The 14,226-nt window shown below is 37.2% G+C and overlaps 2 protein-coding genes across 4 annotated transcripts; both read left to right on the forward strand.

The window, feature by feature from the left end:
• The first annotated feature begins 1,976 nt into the window (after positions 1-1,976).
• On the forward strand, positions 1,977-3,846 carry LOC133712074 (protein STRICTOSIDINE SYNTHASE-LIKE 10-like). Its single transcript, XM_062138149.1, has 3 exons — positions 1,977-2,320; positions 2,698-2,967; positions 3,179-3,846. Exons 1-3 carry the CDS (start codon positions 2,073-2,075, stop codon positions 3,681-3,683), a joined length of 1,023 nt encoding a protein of 340 aa, XP_061994133.1. The 5' UTR covers positions 1,977-2,072; the 3' UTR covers positions 3,684-3,846.
• A 4,494-nt stretch (positions 3,847-8,340) lies between these two features.
• Positions 8,341-14,174, forward strand: LOC133708625 (choline/ethanolaminephosphotransferase 1). 3 transcript variants are annotated; one of them, XM_062134094.1, is made up of 20 exons: positions 8,341-8,497; positions 8,910-9,088; positions 9,740-9,749; positions 9,850-9,900; positions 10,140-10,217; positions 10,346-10,421; positions 10,519-10,541; positions 10,642-10,742; positions 11,041-11,135; positions 11,267-11,335; positions 11,637-11,706; positions 12,228-12,291; positions 12,374-12,414; positions 12,519-12,603; positions 12,777-12,839; positions 13,056-13,114; positions 13,206-13,258; positions 13,494-13,566; positions 13,779-13,823; positions 13,942-14,174. In XM_062134094.1, exons 2-19 carry the CDS (start codon positions 8,952-8,954, stop codon positions 13,798-13,800), a joined length of 1,170 nt encoding a protein of 389 aa, XP_061990078.1. In that variant the 5' UTR covers positions 8,341-8,497; positions 8,910-8,951; the 3' UTR covers positions 13,801-13,823; positions 13,942-14,174. The 3 variants fall into 3 exon arrangements, with proteins under 3 accessions (XP_061990078.1, XP_061990079.1, XP_061990081.1); XM_062134095.1 differs by lacking the exon at positions 8,341-8,497 and adding an exon at positions 8,532-8,682; XM_062134097.1 differs by lacking the exons at positions 8,341-8,497; positions 9,740-9,749 and having other exon boundaries at positions 8,947-9,088.
• The last annotated feature ends 52 nt before the right edge of the window (positions 14,175-14,226 follow it).

The following is a 14,226-nucleotide window of genomic DNA, read 5'->3' on the forward strand; positions in this document are numbered from 1 at the left end:
TAACACACACACACACACACACACACACACACAAGTGACACAACCACTTAATAGAGCTGTTTTGACTAAGAGTTGGGGAAATAGGCAATTGGCTAACCTACATACTGTGGCTAAGGCCCTAGCTTCTAGGCAAACTATGCATACACAAAGTGATCAAATGCTAGCTTCGAGAGTTCGCAAACCAATGTCATTGTGCTCGATTGTTTTGAACTTTTGATTTGAAAAAAATTAACAAAGAAACGAGAGTAAATTTGATGCAGTAGGAAGTAACCTAGGTTTACAAGCGATAAACCCTAAAGCAAGAATTTTGGACTCTACCAGAGATATATGAGAAACTCTCAATTTGATTGATAATATGATTAAAAAATAGGTTATGCAGCCATTTAAGGTTGCTTATATATGAGAAAAGAAGCCCTAGAGCGACTAACAATGAAACCCTAAAGCCCACAGGTTAAAACAAAACAAATCCAAATTGAACTAGAAAACCTAAAATGCTGAAAAATAGTAAATTGCAGTTTTGAGGCTCAAAACGATCCCGAAAGCCCCAGAAAGCACACATGTTGTGGCAATGCGACGAGTTTTGTTCCTGACTCCGTTCCCTTCTCACAAAGGTATTGCAATCACAATTTTGACACCAAATGCCAAATCTGCATTAAACCGGGTTTTCATTTTTCACGATCAAGCTACTTTTTTATTCTCTTTCCCATCCATTCTACGTCAAAATTAATGATAAATATAGTATAATTCAAGACAAAGTTGTAATTTCTGAAATTATATATAACCTAATATAGTATATAAATCATGTATGTGTACAGCATATATCTAGCCCTTAATCAACCGGGGCACCCTTAAACAGTTTTGGGTATCTAAAGCAAATGGGATACCCAAACCGATTTGGGTGTCAAAAGTGATTTGGAGGGCTATTTGGATCTGGGCTCAATTTTGGGTTTCACTTTGGACTAATCGGGCTAGTTCCTATTCTTTCAAGTATCACATTTGGGATCCTGGTGGAATTATATTAGTCGAGTTACTTCTTTTTGGAGTGGTTGTTGCTAGCATACTTATGGCTAGCTCAGTCTACATACTATGAGGTCTTTTGTACACCAGGTTAAAGGATATCTGGGAGTACAACAATTGAGTGCATTGACGATGGGAGATTTAAACTATTTTACTTTGTGTACAGTGAGTTTACAGCTTTATATAGTCCTGTAGGCACTGGAAATAATCTCAATTATATGTACGATCTAGTGGATGATACCCATTTTCCCTTACTTGCTTGACCACTGATCTAGGCCTTTAGGGTGCAAGCACATAGGGATGTATTGAACTTGGGATCTAACTAAATCTCTATTCTACTATAAAAAAATAATAATAATAAATAAATAAAATATTTTTAAAAAAATTGATCTAGCTCTCACGACGTCCATGGGGCTTTATTTTTCTTTTTGTAAATAACATGGATTTTTTTCTTATGTCTTACAAATTAGCTAGCTTGACTTACAAGATATCATTGTCTCAAAATTACATTGACGTCTAGAGTTGGTTCACATCATCAGCAATTAGGCCAGGCCATGTTTGGTTGGTGGAAATGAAAGGAATCAATTTCCTTTCCTTTGGGAAAGTGTTTCCGGAGGGGGGGGGGGGGGAGGGAACCAATTTCCCTCATGTTTTCCTTTCATTTGGGAAAGTGTTTCCCTTCCTTGGCTGTCCCAAACGCAGGAAAGGAAAGTGTTTCCTTTCCCAATGCCCACTTTCCGGGAAACAAACATGGCCTAGGGTAACGTCTTTGCATGTTAGGTTGTCAGTCTTCTTAGTTATAGCTTGTTTCCTGATACTGTAGTTATCAAGTCACTTTTCTTTGAGGTCATGAAATCGAAGAAGTCATATGCACGTCTCTACATTAGCTCGTTTTGTAAATTAGATGCTGAGCTGGCCTGTAATATTTATCTTCTATATTTCTATATATAACTTGGGGAGCTCCAAAATCGTACGTTATTAGAAATTCATCATATTCAGATCAGATTTGAGAGAGCCACATTCTGTTTCTCTCAAGAAAATCTTCATAGCTAGCCATGAAGCTACATTTTCTTTCACTCTTGTTCTTCTTTTCGTTAATCCTAGCATCATCATCAGCTTTCTTTGTTGTCAACCTCACAAATTACCATCAGATCGAGCTCCCAAAAAGCGTAGTTGGTCCGGAAAGCATTGCGTTCGACTGCCGTGGAAAAGGACCTTATGTTGGAGTGTCAGATGGAAGAATTCTCAAATGGCAAGGGCCTTGCCGGGGCTGGACGGAGTTTGCCTTTACCTCCCCAACCAGGCAAGCTATCTTCATGACTTCTCTTTTTTTAAATATAAACACCAGATTCTTTGCAATATTCTTTTCACTTATTCACAAGATGACTTTTGCATATATGACTACTTTATTTAAGCACTTGGGGTTTATATATGAAAGTCCACTAGCTAGCTAGTTGGTCGGTTGCAAATATTAGCGTTGATATAGAAATTGAGATTAACTTATATCGAAAAGTCTCTTAACTATCAAGTTAAAGTCTAAAATCTACAACCAAGTGCTTAAATGATGTTTGAGAGCAAGAAGATAAAAATAAAAATAAATGATACGTCAAGCTCTACATTTCAAATTTGGTCTAGGAAAAACTGAATTACCGACATTAATTAGTTTGTATTATCAATCAGGCCAAGGAAAATATGTGATGGTTCAACCGATAATACGACTGAACCAATATGTGGAAGGCCACTAGGCTTGAAGTTCAACCCAAAAACTTGTGAACTCTATATAGCAGATGCCTACTTCGGGCTGTTAAAGATAGGTCGCAATGGTGGTCGTCCTCAACAACTTGCCACTTCCCTAAATGGAGTCCCTTTCCGTTTTCTGAATGCTCTGGACATTGATTGTCAAAGTGGAATTGTTTATTTTACAGACACCAGCACAGTTTACCAAAGAAGGTACTATATTAACCATATATTCAATCGAAAAAAAAAAGGTACTATATATTAACCATCATTAATTATTCTTCTTCTCGGTTTACTCTTCCTATAATTAGTACGTAGTCGATCTAAACCTGATGCGCGCAGTTCAAAGTTCCTTTTGTGTTCTCTTTAATTGGCTTACAATTTTTCTAATTGTTCTTCTCATCATGATCAATGCCAAATTAAGGTTGTGGCCTTTGTCAATTGCCACCGGTGACAAAACCGGAAGGTTATTGCAATACGACCCTTGTACAAAGAAGGTGACTGTGTTGCTCGATAACTTGGCTTTTGCAAATGGTGTGGCTCTAAGCAAGGACAGTTCTTTCCTCCTAGTAGCCGAATCCGCCACATTCAAAATCTTCAAGCTTTGGCTTCGAGGACCCAAAGCTCACGACGTAGAACTCTTCTCTCAACTGAAAAGGCCAGCCGATAACATTAAGAGGACCAACAGTGGTGAATTTTGGGCTGCACTCAATAGTCTAAGAGGATTACAGGGTAACCAGACTTCTCCATCCTTGTGGTTGACGAAAGATCCGGTGGGAGTGAAGTTTGATGAACAAGGAAACGTAATGGAGGTGTTAGATGGAGAGGGTGGTCCGACGCTTGAGTCCATTAGTGAGGTTGAAGAACACAACGGAAAGTTGTGGATTGGATCGGTAGTGAAGTCCTATGTTGGAGTTATCAAGTCATAGATAATATATCCACATGCACTCTAAGCAATCACATTGACGCATTGTATGAAACCTCATTTATATTATTTTCACATGAGATGAGTTCAATAAAAAAACATTAATGCATTACTTATTTGCATGCATCCAACAAGCTATTAACTTGGAAATAAAAATACACATATATTCGTTCTGTTGCAATATTCATCAGTTGGCTAATTTCTGTGAAGAGATCTCCTTCAGCAATATTGGATGAGCTCTTTAGCTCTAAATGCCCTTTCGGCTTTTAATTTCGACCTCTTTCGTTTTAGCCTTTTAGGTCAATTGGGATATTAATCAAACCAACCTCAGCAAATTAACTTCTGGCATGGCCCGACTGTAGTGCGAGTCCTGTTTGGATTTGTACTTGGTTAACTTGTTTCTGCGCCTTTCTTTTTCTGTACGTAGTGTTGCTGAAGCTAAGTAGCTTTGAGCTTGAAATTGAAGTATTAATTCTGGTCCATTCAATAAAAAGAACGACCATCTGGTGAAAGGGAATTCTATCTGTCGGCCGGACTCATCGATCTGAGAATAGATTTCTAAGCAAGTGGAAGAGAAAAATCTCAGGAACAGTGCATATATACATTGATGCGCGTCTCAACTCACAACTCTGTTTTTCTACTTTGCCTACTTGCAAGGCAGCCACATGGTGTGTGTGTGTGTGTGTATATATATATAGGATTTTTCTCAGGTAAGGATGTCCTTACCTAAGGTTTAGGTACGGATTTTGTGTTTTCACCCACTTGTCGATCACATTTTCACATCTTAACCGTTCAGTTTTTAGGTCCTAATGTATAGATCACCTCTGCAAAATTTCAGCCAAATTGGTGATCGTTAAGGCGTCCAAAACTGCAATTTACACGAACGGACCGAATCTGTCGAACCGGAACCGTTCGTATTTATAATGGTAAATTGCATTTTTTGATGCCTTAACGATCACCAAATTGGCTGAAAATTTGCAGAGGTGATCTATACATTAGAACCTAAAAACTGAACGGTTAAGATGTGAAAATGTGATCGGAAAGTGGGTGAAAACCGGAAATCCGTACCTAAGGCTAGGTAAGGACGTCCTTAGTGTAGCCGGACTGTATATATATATATATATATATATATATATATATATATATATCACCGCACAGATTCACAAAATATCACGTCAAACTTAATCGGCTGATTCGGCTCTATATACATAATACATGAGTCACAATGATACGTATTCGTTACTCAATTATTAATAAAGGCAAAGCTCTCCATACTAGTATATCAACGATGCATATATTAAACCAACTTCATCTTCTGTAATTTTAAACTGTTTTAATCTGCATGTAAAAAGATGGATCTGGCTCCTCTAAAGTGAGCAAACCATGAATTTCGTGAAGTTCATAAAATCTCTAGGGGTTGTCTATAGTATTTGGATGCTTATCATACACTCATTTACATCTAATTGAACCAAAATTACAATTTAGTTGAACTAAATTTACAACATTGACAACAAAGTTATCACATTTATTTTACACATTTATATATAATTGAACCAAGTTACCACATCGACAACAATTTGTTCATAAACTTGTAAAAATATCGTAGGTGGAGTAATTACCTCTAATAGAACTAAAATTACCCAAAAAAAAACTCTATTTACCACAATGACAACAAAATTGTTGTCAAATCTGTAAATGAGTGTATCACATACATGCAGGTACTGTAGAATTTCCCAAATCTCCAACCTCAATGTAATCTAATGGTTATAAAGATATCCACGTCAATTAACAAGTAACACGAGTATCCTCAATGTTACGTGGATATCATAGAAATTGGATCCCTTATTTGTTATGACACGAGTTTTTACGATACTTGTATATCTTTTTTGATCAAATAATTGCATTCATACGGAAAAAGTTACAAGTGGTATGAATACTACAAACAAGGCCACTAATGGACCACTTATAACAAGGTCAGACCAAAAGGCCTGAACACCACTTCCAAATAGAGCTACCAGATCTCCTGTACACCATGAGGCACAGAAAATGGTCATACCGACCAAGAAGACTCAAAATCCGACGAAGTGCCAACATCGTTGGTAAGGAAATGTCGGCGTACTAACTGGGTAGTGGCTCTAACCCAAGAAGGAATAACAAATACTCGAGTCAGCTCCGACTCCTGAGAAGTGAATACTCGTGATAAATGCAGGTGAACAACGTCATCACTCGGTCAGTGGTGTTTAGTAATGAGGCACCAACCAGACCACAAATGGTCAACAATAATTCAAACAAGAAACAGAACAAGCTAAAACAAAACAGAAAAACAAACAACAGGAGATGCATCAGCCCAGACATGACCACCACGACCCGGCCCACGGCTAAAAATAGGCCCAGATAAGCTCCCCCATATCCGAAGCCCACCCTAGCCCAGGCACAGTCCGTGGCCCAGGACCGCTTCACCACCTGCTTCCGTCCGAACAGCCGCTATTCCGTCAGAACCTCCGCCACCTTGCAACGAGCAACAGATCGAGGCCACCACACTAGCCCGAACCACAGACTTCATCGAGACCGCCACCTTCAGATCCGCGGCTCCACCGCACCAAACTCGAGGGGAACCCCCTGAGACAACTCGACATAACTCGATCAGAGCCCCGATCTGACCTCAGATCACTGAAGAGCTCTAATACTACGTCGAGTAGCTCAGATTGATCCGATCCGAAACAAGAGAAGATGGATCTGGTACAAAAACCTTCATTCCCCCCTCCAACCATGAGACAAATCCATAGCCGCACCCGGATCTGAACCCACCCTCGCTCCCGTCTGTTGGATCTGCAGCTCCCGACCCAACCATTCCCTTCCTTCCTACTCAGTCACCCAAACCAGGACGAAAGAACAGAACGATGAAGACAAACAAAAGGGGGTGAGCACTCCATCAAAAACCACTTCCTCTCTCGGACCGAGACACCGTGGCGGTGTCGCCGACAGTGTTCGGCCGGGAGAGAGGACTCTCTCTCTGTTTGTGTTTTTCGCTGGGCGCGTTCTATTTTAGTTGGGCGCGTGGGCAACACCTCAATGTAAAGATACGTGGATATTTTCACGTTACTTCATGACATACTCACTTTAGACTTTAGAGGAGCTGAATTCAAAAAAATATACAAGTATCTTAAAAACTCGTGTCATATCAAATAAGCCTCCGTCATATATATCAAACTAACAAAACGGTTTGTAGTAATTTCTTAGATCTACACACTGATCTTCAACGTACACCACCCATGGAACCATGAATTGACTTGCTGCAGCTCACGAGTCAACTGTCAAACACATACCGGAAAGAATTCAAATCAAAATTGTGAGATCGGATAAAGGAATATTACGTTGAAATACAGTCAAATACTTCATGTATAAGAAAAGGGTCCTCTTTCTTTGGACCAATCAACTCATTCCCTAGCCAATATTTCCTTTGTTTTTTGACTAACAGGTTTACAGCACCGGACAATCGATCCCAGTCGTCATAGATGAGTATAAAGGGCACAAGGAATATGGGAATTATGCCAAAGCTATCAGTACTATAAACTACAGATTAACAATGGTATTTTATTAACAATTGCCATTGTCAATCTTAAAGACAATTAGAGGGGAAGTGTGGCCTCATTTTATTCCGAAGCATTTTTTCCATTCTCATGCAGTTGTTCGATATCCATTTGCCTAAGCCCTAAAAAGCCTATAGAGTTCCACGTGATCTGCACGTGTTCGATGAGATTTCGACGATAGAAAACAGAGAGCTTAATTTAAAAAAATAATAACAATAATTGTGGTTTGAAGATCTTGACTGATTTCAAAGTTTATGCTTGACAGTTGACACCTACAACTGTACAACACCACGTGTGAGTTTTTAGTTTATAATGTTTATTGTACCCTCAAATTTTGGGGTGTCATTCATTTTAACACTCCAATGTTTTGAAATTAAAAATCAGCCAATGATAATTGATCTAACAAATTAAAATTGCAACTTCTGAGAGTATGAGGTACCTAATGGGAAAACATTGGTGTTAGGAGTATTGCATTTTAAATCGTTCACATTATAAGAATTTATCAAAAGAAAATTGAAGTTACATCGACATTAATGTAATCTTTACACTATAACATACATTTTTTTCAAAATAATGAAAACGAAAGACCTCCTTCCCTTTCAAACACCAGCCACTAACTCGGAGCAAAGGTGACACAATTCGTGAAGGCTAAGTCTTGACTGTTGTCGTCCGACCGACCAACCAACGTCGTCCAATATAAGTTAGAGCAACTCCAACAACTTCCCCATATTTTGATTTTTCTCTACTTTAGGGAAAAATGAGCCTCTTTTGCTCCAACAGATTCCCTATAAGTATCCCTATTTTAGGGAAAGTGAGGAAAGAAAAAAACCAAATTCCCTATATTTACAGCAATCTCTAAAAATTTAAGGAAGAATATGGAGATTTTAGAGATTGTTGTAAAATAGGGAATCTGTTGGAGTTGGAGAAGAAAAAGATGCTAAAGCTTTGACTTTTGTTTCCGTATTATACAAAAATTATAGGGAAGGTGTTGGAGTTGCTTAGTCAAGAAAAGATAGGGTTTGCCCCAAAAAGTTGGGATATTTTTCTAAATTTTTCCTTCTAATTCCCTCCTCTGTTTTGGCATTTAGGGCGGGACGCGGGAGATTAAAGTAACAATAAAAATTATATCACCTTTTCTCTTTTCTTCCCCTTTTTATATATTTTTCTCGTTTCCGGTCGAACAAACCTTGTTCCTCTCTTTTGCACGATCTCTACCCCTCAAAAAGAGGTCAAATTTATTCCCTTTTTTGCTGTTTTACTTTTTGATTCTACTGTGTTTGTTTTCTCCAGCCTTCTCTGATCTGTTAAGTTTTCATTTCACCACTTTTTTTCATATAAATTTTCTGTATTTAGATCCATGCATGATATTTCTTCACACCCATTTTATCGGAAGAGAAAAGACTGATCTTTTGGGTACTTGTTCAAGCTGTAAAGCTTTGAAAGTTTGAATCTTTCTTTGTTTTACTGTTAAAAAAACGTATTGGGTTGTGATTTCTGGGCATTTCTAGCATTACCCAGATGCCTGAACATGTTATTTATTACACAGATTGGAGTTAGTTTTGAGTTTTTGAGCACTTATGCAATGATGGGCTGTGTTCAGATGCTTGTATTGAGTTGTTTCAGTTCAATTTACTATGCAGGTTGTTCTGTGAAGCGAAAAGGCAGAGCTTGATTTGGAAGAAATGGGATATATTGGGGCACATGGTGTGAATGCTTTGCACAGATACAAGTATAGTGGTGTGGATCACTCCTTGGTCTCCAAATATGTCTTGAATCCCTTCTGGACGCGCTTTGTTAATTTCTTTCCCCTATGGATGCCGTAAGTTAAAACCTGGTTTTTTGTTTCAGTTATGAGTGATGTGCATGACTACAGTTCAGAATAAATTTGTTTTCTTTGTTACGCACCAGTGTTATTGGGTGTGATTGGTTGCTAAAACTACGAGGTTATTTGTGTACCTGAGAACAGGCATTTCTTTTCTGAAATTTTATAGGTATAAGTTTCTTGTTTGATGAGGCTGTGCTGAGTATGTCTTGGATTTAGTTATTCCTTTTTTGGTAGTCTACATCTCCTGCATTTATTTAAAAATAATTTCCAAATAGGCAAGTGTTTCAGTTAGCGTGTATAGTGCTAGATTATTAGCTGTATTACAAACCCAGCACTGTGTGTTTTATTTAAAGATGTGAGCTTTTTTGCGTGTTCGTGTGTGTGTGCATATGTTTTTGTGTTGCAGTTGCAGCTATAGCTTAGGAGCTATAAGAGTTATGAGTTTCATTTTTTTAAGGGTACTTTTCTTGGCAGGGTCTTTTTGTATGTCTGGTTATTATAATTTGGTCATGGAATTTTGCATTGCCTGTTTATTTGCTTATAGAGCGTCATCATGTGTTTATCTTTTTTGCTGAGTTTGCTAACTTTTTCTTTTTCTTTTCCTTTGGTTGCCACACATATTCACAATTCTGATTTCGTTTTCAGGCCAAACATGGTAGAGTATTTACTTCCAATTGATTATGTTGCTTCCATTTGAGTTTTGGTATCCATCACTATACAGAAATCTATATTGCTCATGTTTTATTTTCTGCCAGATAACACTTACAGGGTTCATGTTCTTGCTCACATCTGCGCTGCTTGGCTATGTGAGTAAAACTTATCTTTATCATGTATTCATGCTTATTTATATTTGACATATTTGTTAGGTTTCCTCGTCCATAATGCTAATCATAAACTTAAACATCTACGCTTTTCTATGTTTGCTTTTACTATTGTTATTGGTCTTATATACATTTCCCTTAGTTGCAGTGTGCATGATATGTAGAATAGAAAAACTATTGTTTAGTAAACTCCCATGAACTATGTGGTGTTATTTTCTGCCCAGATATATTCACCAAGATTGGATTCTGCTCCACCTAGATGGGTCAATTTTGCTCATGGATTGCTTCTTTTCCTATACCAGGTTTGCTTAAATCATGTTGAATTTATGTGTTTGCTGTGTGCCTCTTGTATTGTAAATGAAATTTTGTGTACATTGGGATTTTCCATTTTGTTATTGCCTGCTGATTGGAAAAAGATCAATTATGTTAGACCTTTGATGCTGTTGATGGGAAGCAAGCCAGACGAACAAATTCCTCAAGTCCACTGGGGGAACTTTTTGACCATGGTAATTTACTCTATCATCTTTTTTCTTTGTCCACTATGTACACTAAGAGTTAGAGATTGATGACTTATATATCGGCCATTCTCAACTTGTATTGCAGGATGTGATGCCCTTGCATGTGCGGTATGTTTCTTCATCTATCTTATCATTTTGCAACCTAAAAAAATGCATTTCTTCTTGTTTATATCTGTATGCAAGTTCATCTGCCTACGGTTTTGTTTAGCTTGAAGCGTTGGCTTTTGGGAGCACTGCAATGTGTGGAAGGAACACTTTCTGGTTCTGGGTGATTTCAGCTGTTCCATTTTACTTTGCAACTTGGGAGCAGTGAGTTGCCTAACTGAGTTTAATTTATATTTAGTTTACACATTCTCAGAATCTCATCCGTCTGCAAGTAAAATCCAATATTATGATTAAGGATGTATACCTTGATTCTCAAGTTATAATGGTTTCGTTCTTATCAAAAAGTTATTCTCCACCCTTTTTTCTGGGCGGAAAGAACTGGGGAGTCGATTGATTCAAATTGCTCGGATAGAATTTTGTGTAATTTATTACTGCTAAAAATGTCTTGTATGAAAATTATATGATTTCTTATCAGTACTGATATCTGACTTTATTGATCCAGTTACTTCACCAATACCCTAATACTTCCTGCCTTGAATGGGCCCACAGAGGGTCTCATGCTGATATATTTGAGTCATTGTTTCACAGCTTTTGTTGGTAAAATCCTACTCTTGTCTTGGTATTCTTTACTTATGTATAAATTTGAAAGTTTCTTTTTAAATTGACACCATAGTGATTAGTTTCTATTTTTTGCGTCTTAAATGTGGTTATACATTTTTACTTTTCAGGTTCTGAGTGGTGGGCTCAACCATTTGGAAATTCTTTGCCTGTTCTGAGCTGGATCCCTTTTCTAAGTGGTAAGAGTATAATTTAGTCGGTACCCTACAATTTAATATCTGGCATCAAACGTATGTATGGGAATCCACATTTTGTGAGGCTTGGCCTGGATACTACCATGAATTTCATTTGGACTCCCGTTAAAGATAACTTGGTCATGTTTCATTACCTAACTGGCTAACTGATAACAGTACTTTTGTTTTATTTTACTTATCCCATTAAGCTATCATCAAGTCAGAAGTGTTTGATCTCTGCTCTCTTTGTCCAAATATTTCGCTGCAGTTGATCTAAAATTTATCCTTTTGCTGTTTTTTACTTCAGAAATTACGATGGCCAACGCTGTGTTGTTTCTAATGATAGCTTTCGCTGTTCTCCCAACAGTAACAATCAAGTACGTAGCTATTTTTCTCTGAAATTTGAATTTTATGTCAAATTCATGTACAGTGTAACATTTTCTTGTTCTTTCTTTCCTTTTACAATATATTTCTGAACTCTTTAAATGCATACATCCTGACTTTTCCAACTCAGTTTAACTTATTTTTGTTTGACTATTCTCTGTAGAGTCTGTAATCTGATACCCATACTTCTATGAGTGTAGTTGCATGTGTTAAAGTATCAGAAGCAGAGTTAATACTGATGAGCCCACGTTGTTGACGTGAACTCATAGTTAATACACTGGCACTTTCATCCTCATATTTTGCCTGCGTAGTGATCTCTTGGTCAAATTAATATCACTACTTTATATGTAACAGCAACCCAGTGTGGATTTATGCAAAATATGTTTCTCAAGTGCTTTTATATAATGTCTCCTCCCCGTTAAATTCATATGAATTGTCAGAGCTGAAATGTACACTTTCGAATAGTCCTGGGTAAGGACAGTTAGATCTTATGTGGTTTCATGCTCATGTGCAGTGTTATGAATGTTTATAAGGTCGTCCAGGCAAGGAAAGGCAGCATGCTATTGGCACTGGCGATGGTAATGCTATCATCTTGTGTTATTGTATGTTGATTTTTTGATACTCAATAGGCGTAATGTGTTTCTGATTTTTTCCTCCCAGCTTTATCCTTTTGCTGTTCTTTTGGGAGTAGTTTTGGCATGGTATGTCCCGCTTCTTTTTACGCCTTGCCTGCCTTCTCTTGTCCTTTAAAGAAAGAGAAAAATCAAATTAGTGGTATATTGATGCTGTAAATATTTATCTTCAGGGATTATTTGTCACCTGCTGGCATCATGAGGAACTATCCACATTTAGTCGTAATGGGAACTGGGCTTGCTTTTGGGTACCTTGTGGTAAGATATATGTCTCTTTATAACCCATAAAGTTTCTCATTTTATTCATCTTAAATGGGATTGCTATGGTTGCTGCTATGGAAGTCATATTCTAATTACGCCATTTTAAGCAGCGTCTGAACAACCAAATTCTATTTATACAATTGTTATTGAAGGAAAGCTTGTTTTTGCAGGGAAGAATGATTCTTGCTCACTTGTGTGATGAGCCAAAGGGCTTGAAAACTGGAATGTGCATGGTATGTAGGTTTATGTTGAGATTCTACCTTTTGTATACAATATGGTAGTATCATGCTTTTCTCCTTGGAAAGACCAGTTTATTTACTTTTTATTATTAGTTTTTCATGAAGGGGATAAATTTTGATGTTTTAGCCAGAATTTTATTAATTTTGTATGAAATACCTGTATTGAAGACCAGATTGGTTTACTAATTTCCATATTTATTAATTGTACAGTCATTGTTGTATCTCCCATTTGCCATTGCAAATGCACTCACAGCTAGACTGAACGACGGGTATGTTGTATTTGATATTACTATTTCTTCTGTTCTTGACAGTACTGATGTTTCTCATCTCTTGAACTTCCTCTGTTGCCTTCTATTGCAGTGTTCCATTGGTTGATGACAGTTTGGTTCTCCTTGGTTACTGTGCATTTACAGGTATGATAATCCTTTTGGTGCAAATATGTAGAAAAATATGGTACAATGTCCTTTTTTCCTGACAAGATTTTCTAGTTCCATTCTTAACTTACTGTCCGCCTTTGAGAATCTTTTCCAAAGATAGATAGGCATTTGCAGCTACTGCATTAATATGAATCTAGTGGCTTATGAATCTCGTATCATGTTATATTGTTATCTTAACTTTTGTCTGATATTTCTCTTCTTCCAAACACAGTGACACTCTATCTTCACTTTGCAACATCAGTCATTCATGAAATTACGACAGCCTTGGGAATCTATTGCTTCAGGTGAGTATGGAATTGCATTAAAGCATATTATTCTCCACTTTTATAGATTTTTGCATTTTTTTTAACACCTACCAGGTTCAAATAATCCTCAGACTAATAAATTCCAAGTTGTGGTGTTTGACCTGGACTACAGTGTTCTCCATTCCACTTGATCATATAGAGTGCCAACTCTACCTTATGATCCTAACTTTCAGTTCATTGTTGAATTACAGGATAACTAGGAAAGAAGCTTGAGTTCTGGTTGTGTTGACTTTTGGGTCCGTTTTCTGCCTATTCATTTCATCATTTTATATGATTCATTGTGGGATATTGCTTCCCTTTATGTTAGACGTGCTCCTTTGGCATTCGTTCTCTGATGTTTCAAACTTCTTTCAGTTCTGCCAGCAAGTCAAGAATGATGCAGGTCAAGTGAAGTTTTCCGTTGATATAGTTTTTTGTATACGAAGTGTAGTAAAGAATGCATTGATCAAGATCCAATTTATTTTCATTGCACTGTTGTACTAGATTATTTTGTTGACTTTAAGAATAGAGTAGAGAGCATTCAAGTATCTTTCTTGTTCACTTGCTGCATCATTTGGAATTTATAAAAATAGATGTTTTTTTGAAAATAGATGTTGGAACATTTGAATTTATAAAAGTAGATGTTGGAACATATGATAT

This window comes from Rosa rugosa, chromosome 5 (genome assembly GCF_958449725.1).
Source record: "Rosa rugosa chromosome 5, drRosRugo1.1, whole genome shotgun sequence".
In the NCBI taxonomy this organism is placed as follows: Eukaryota; Viridiplantae; Streptophyta; class Magnoliopsida; order Rosales; family Rosaceae; genus Rosa; species Rosa rugosa.

Coding starts and splice junctions, on each gene's coding strand:
- LOC133712074 (XM_062138149.1), top strand. CDS start 2,073: ATGAAGCTACATTTTCTTTCACTCTTGTTCTTCTTTTCGTTAATCCTA. Junction 2,321..2,697: donor GCCTTTACCTCCCCAACCAG/GCAAGCTATCTT, acceptor ATTATCAATCAG/GCCAAGGAAAATATGTGATG. Junction 2,968..3,178: donor AGCACAGTTTACCAAAGAAG/GTACTATATTAA, acceptor TGCCAAATTAAG/GTTGTGGCCTTTGTCAATTG.
- LOC133708625 (XM_062134094.1), top strand. CDS start 8,952: ATGGGATATATTGGGGCACATGGTGTGAATGCTTTGCACAGATACAAG. Junction 10,422..10,518: donor GGGGGAACTTTTTGACCATG/GTAATTTACTCT, acceptor CTTGTATTGCAG/GATGTGATGCCCTTGCATGT. Junction 12,604..12,776: donor TTGCTTTTGGGTACCTTGTG/GTAAGATATATG, acceptor TTGTTTTTGCAG/GGAAGAATGATTCTTGCTCA.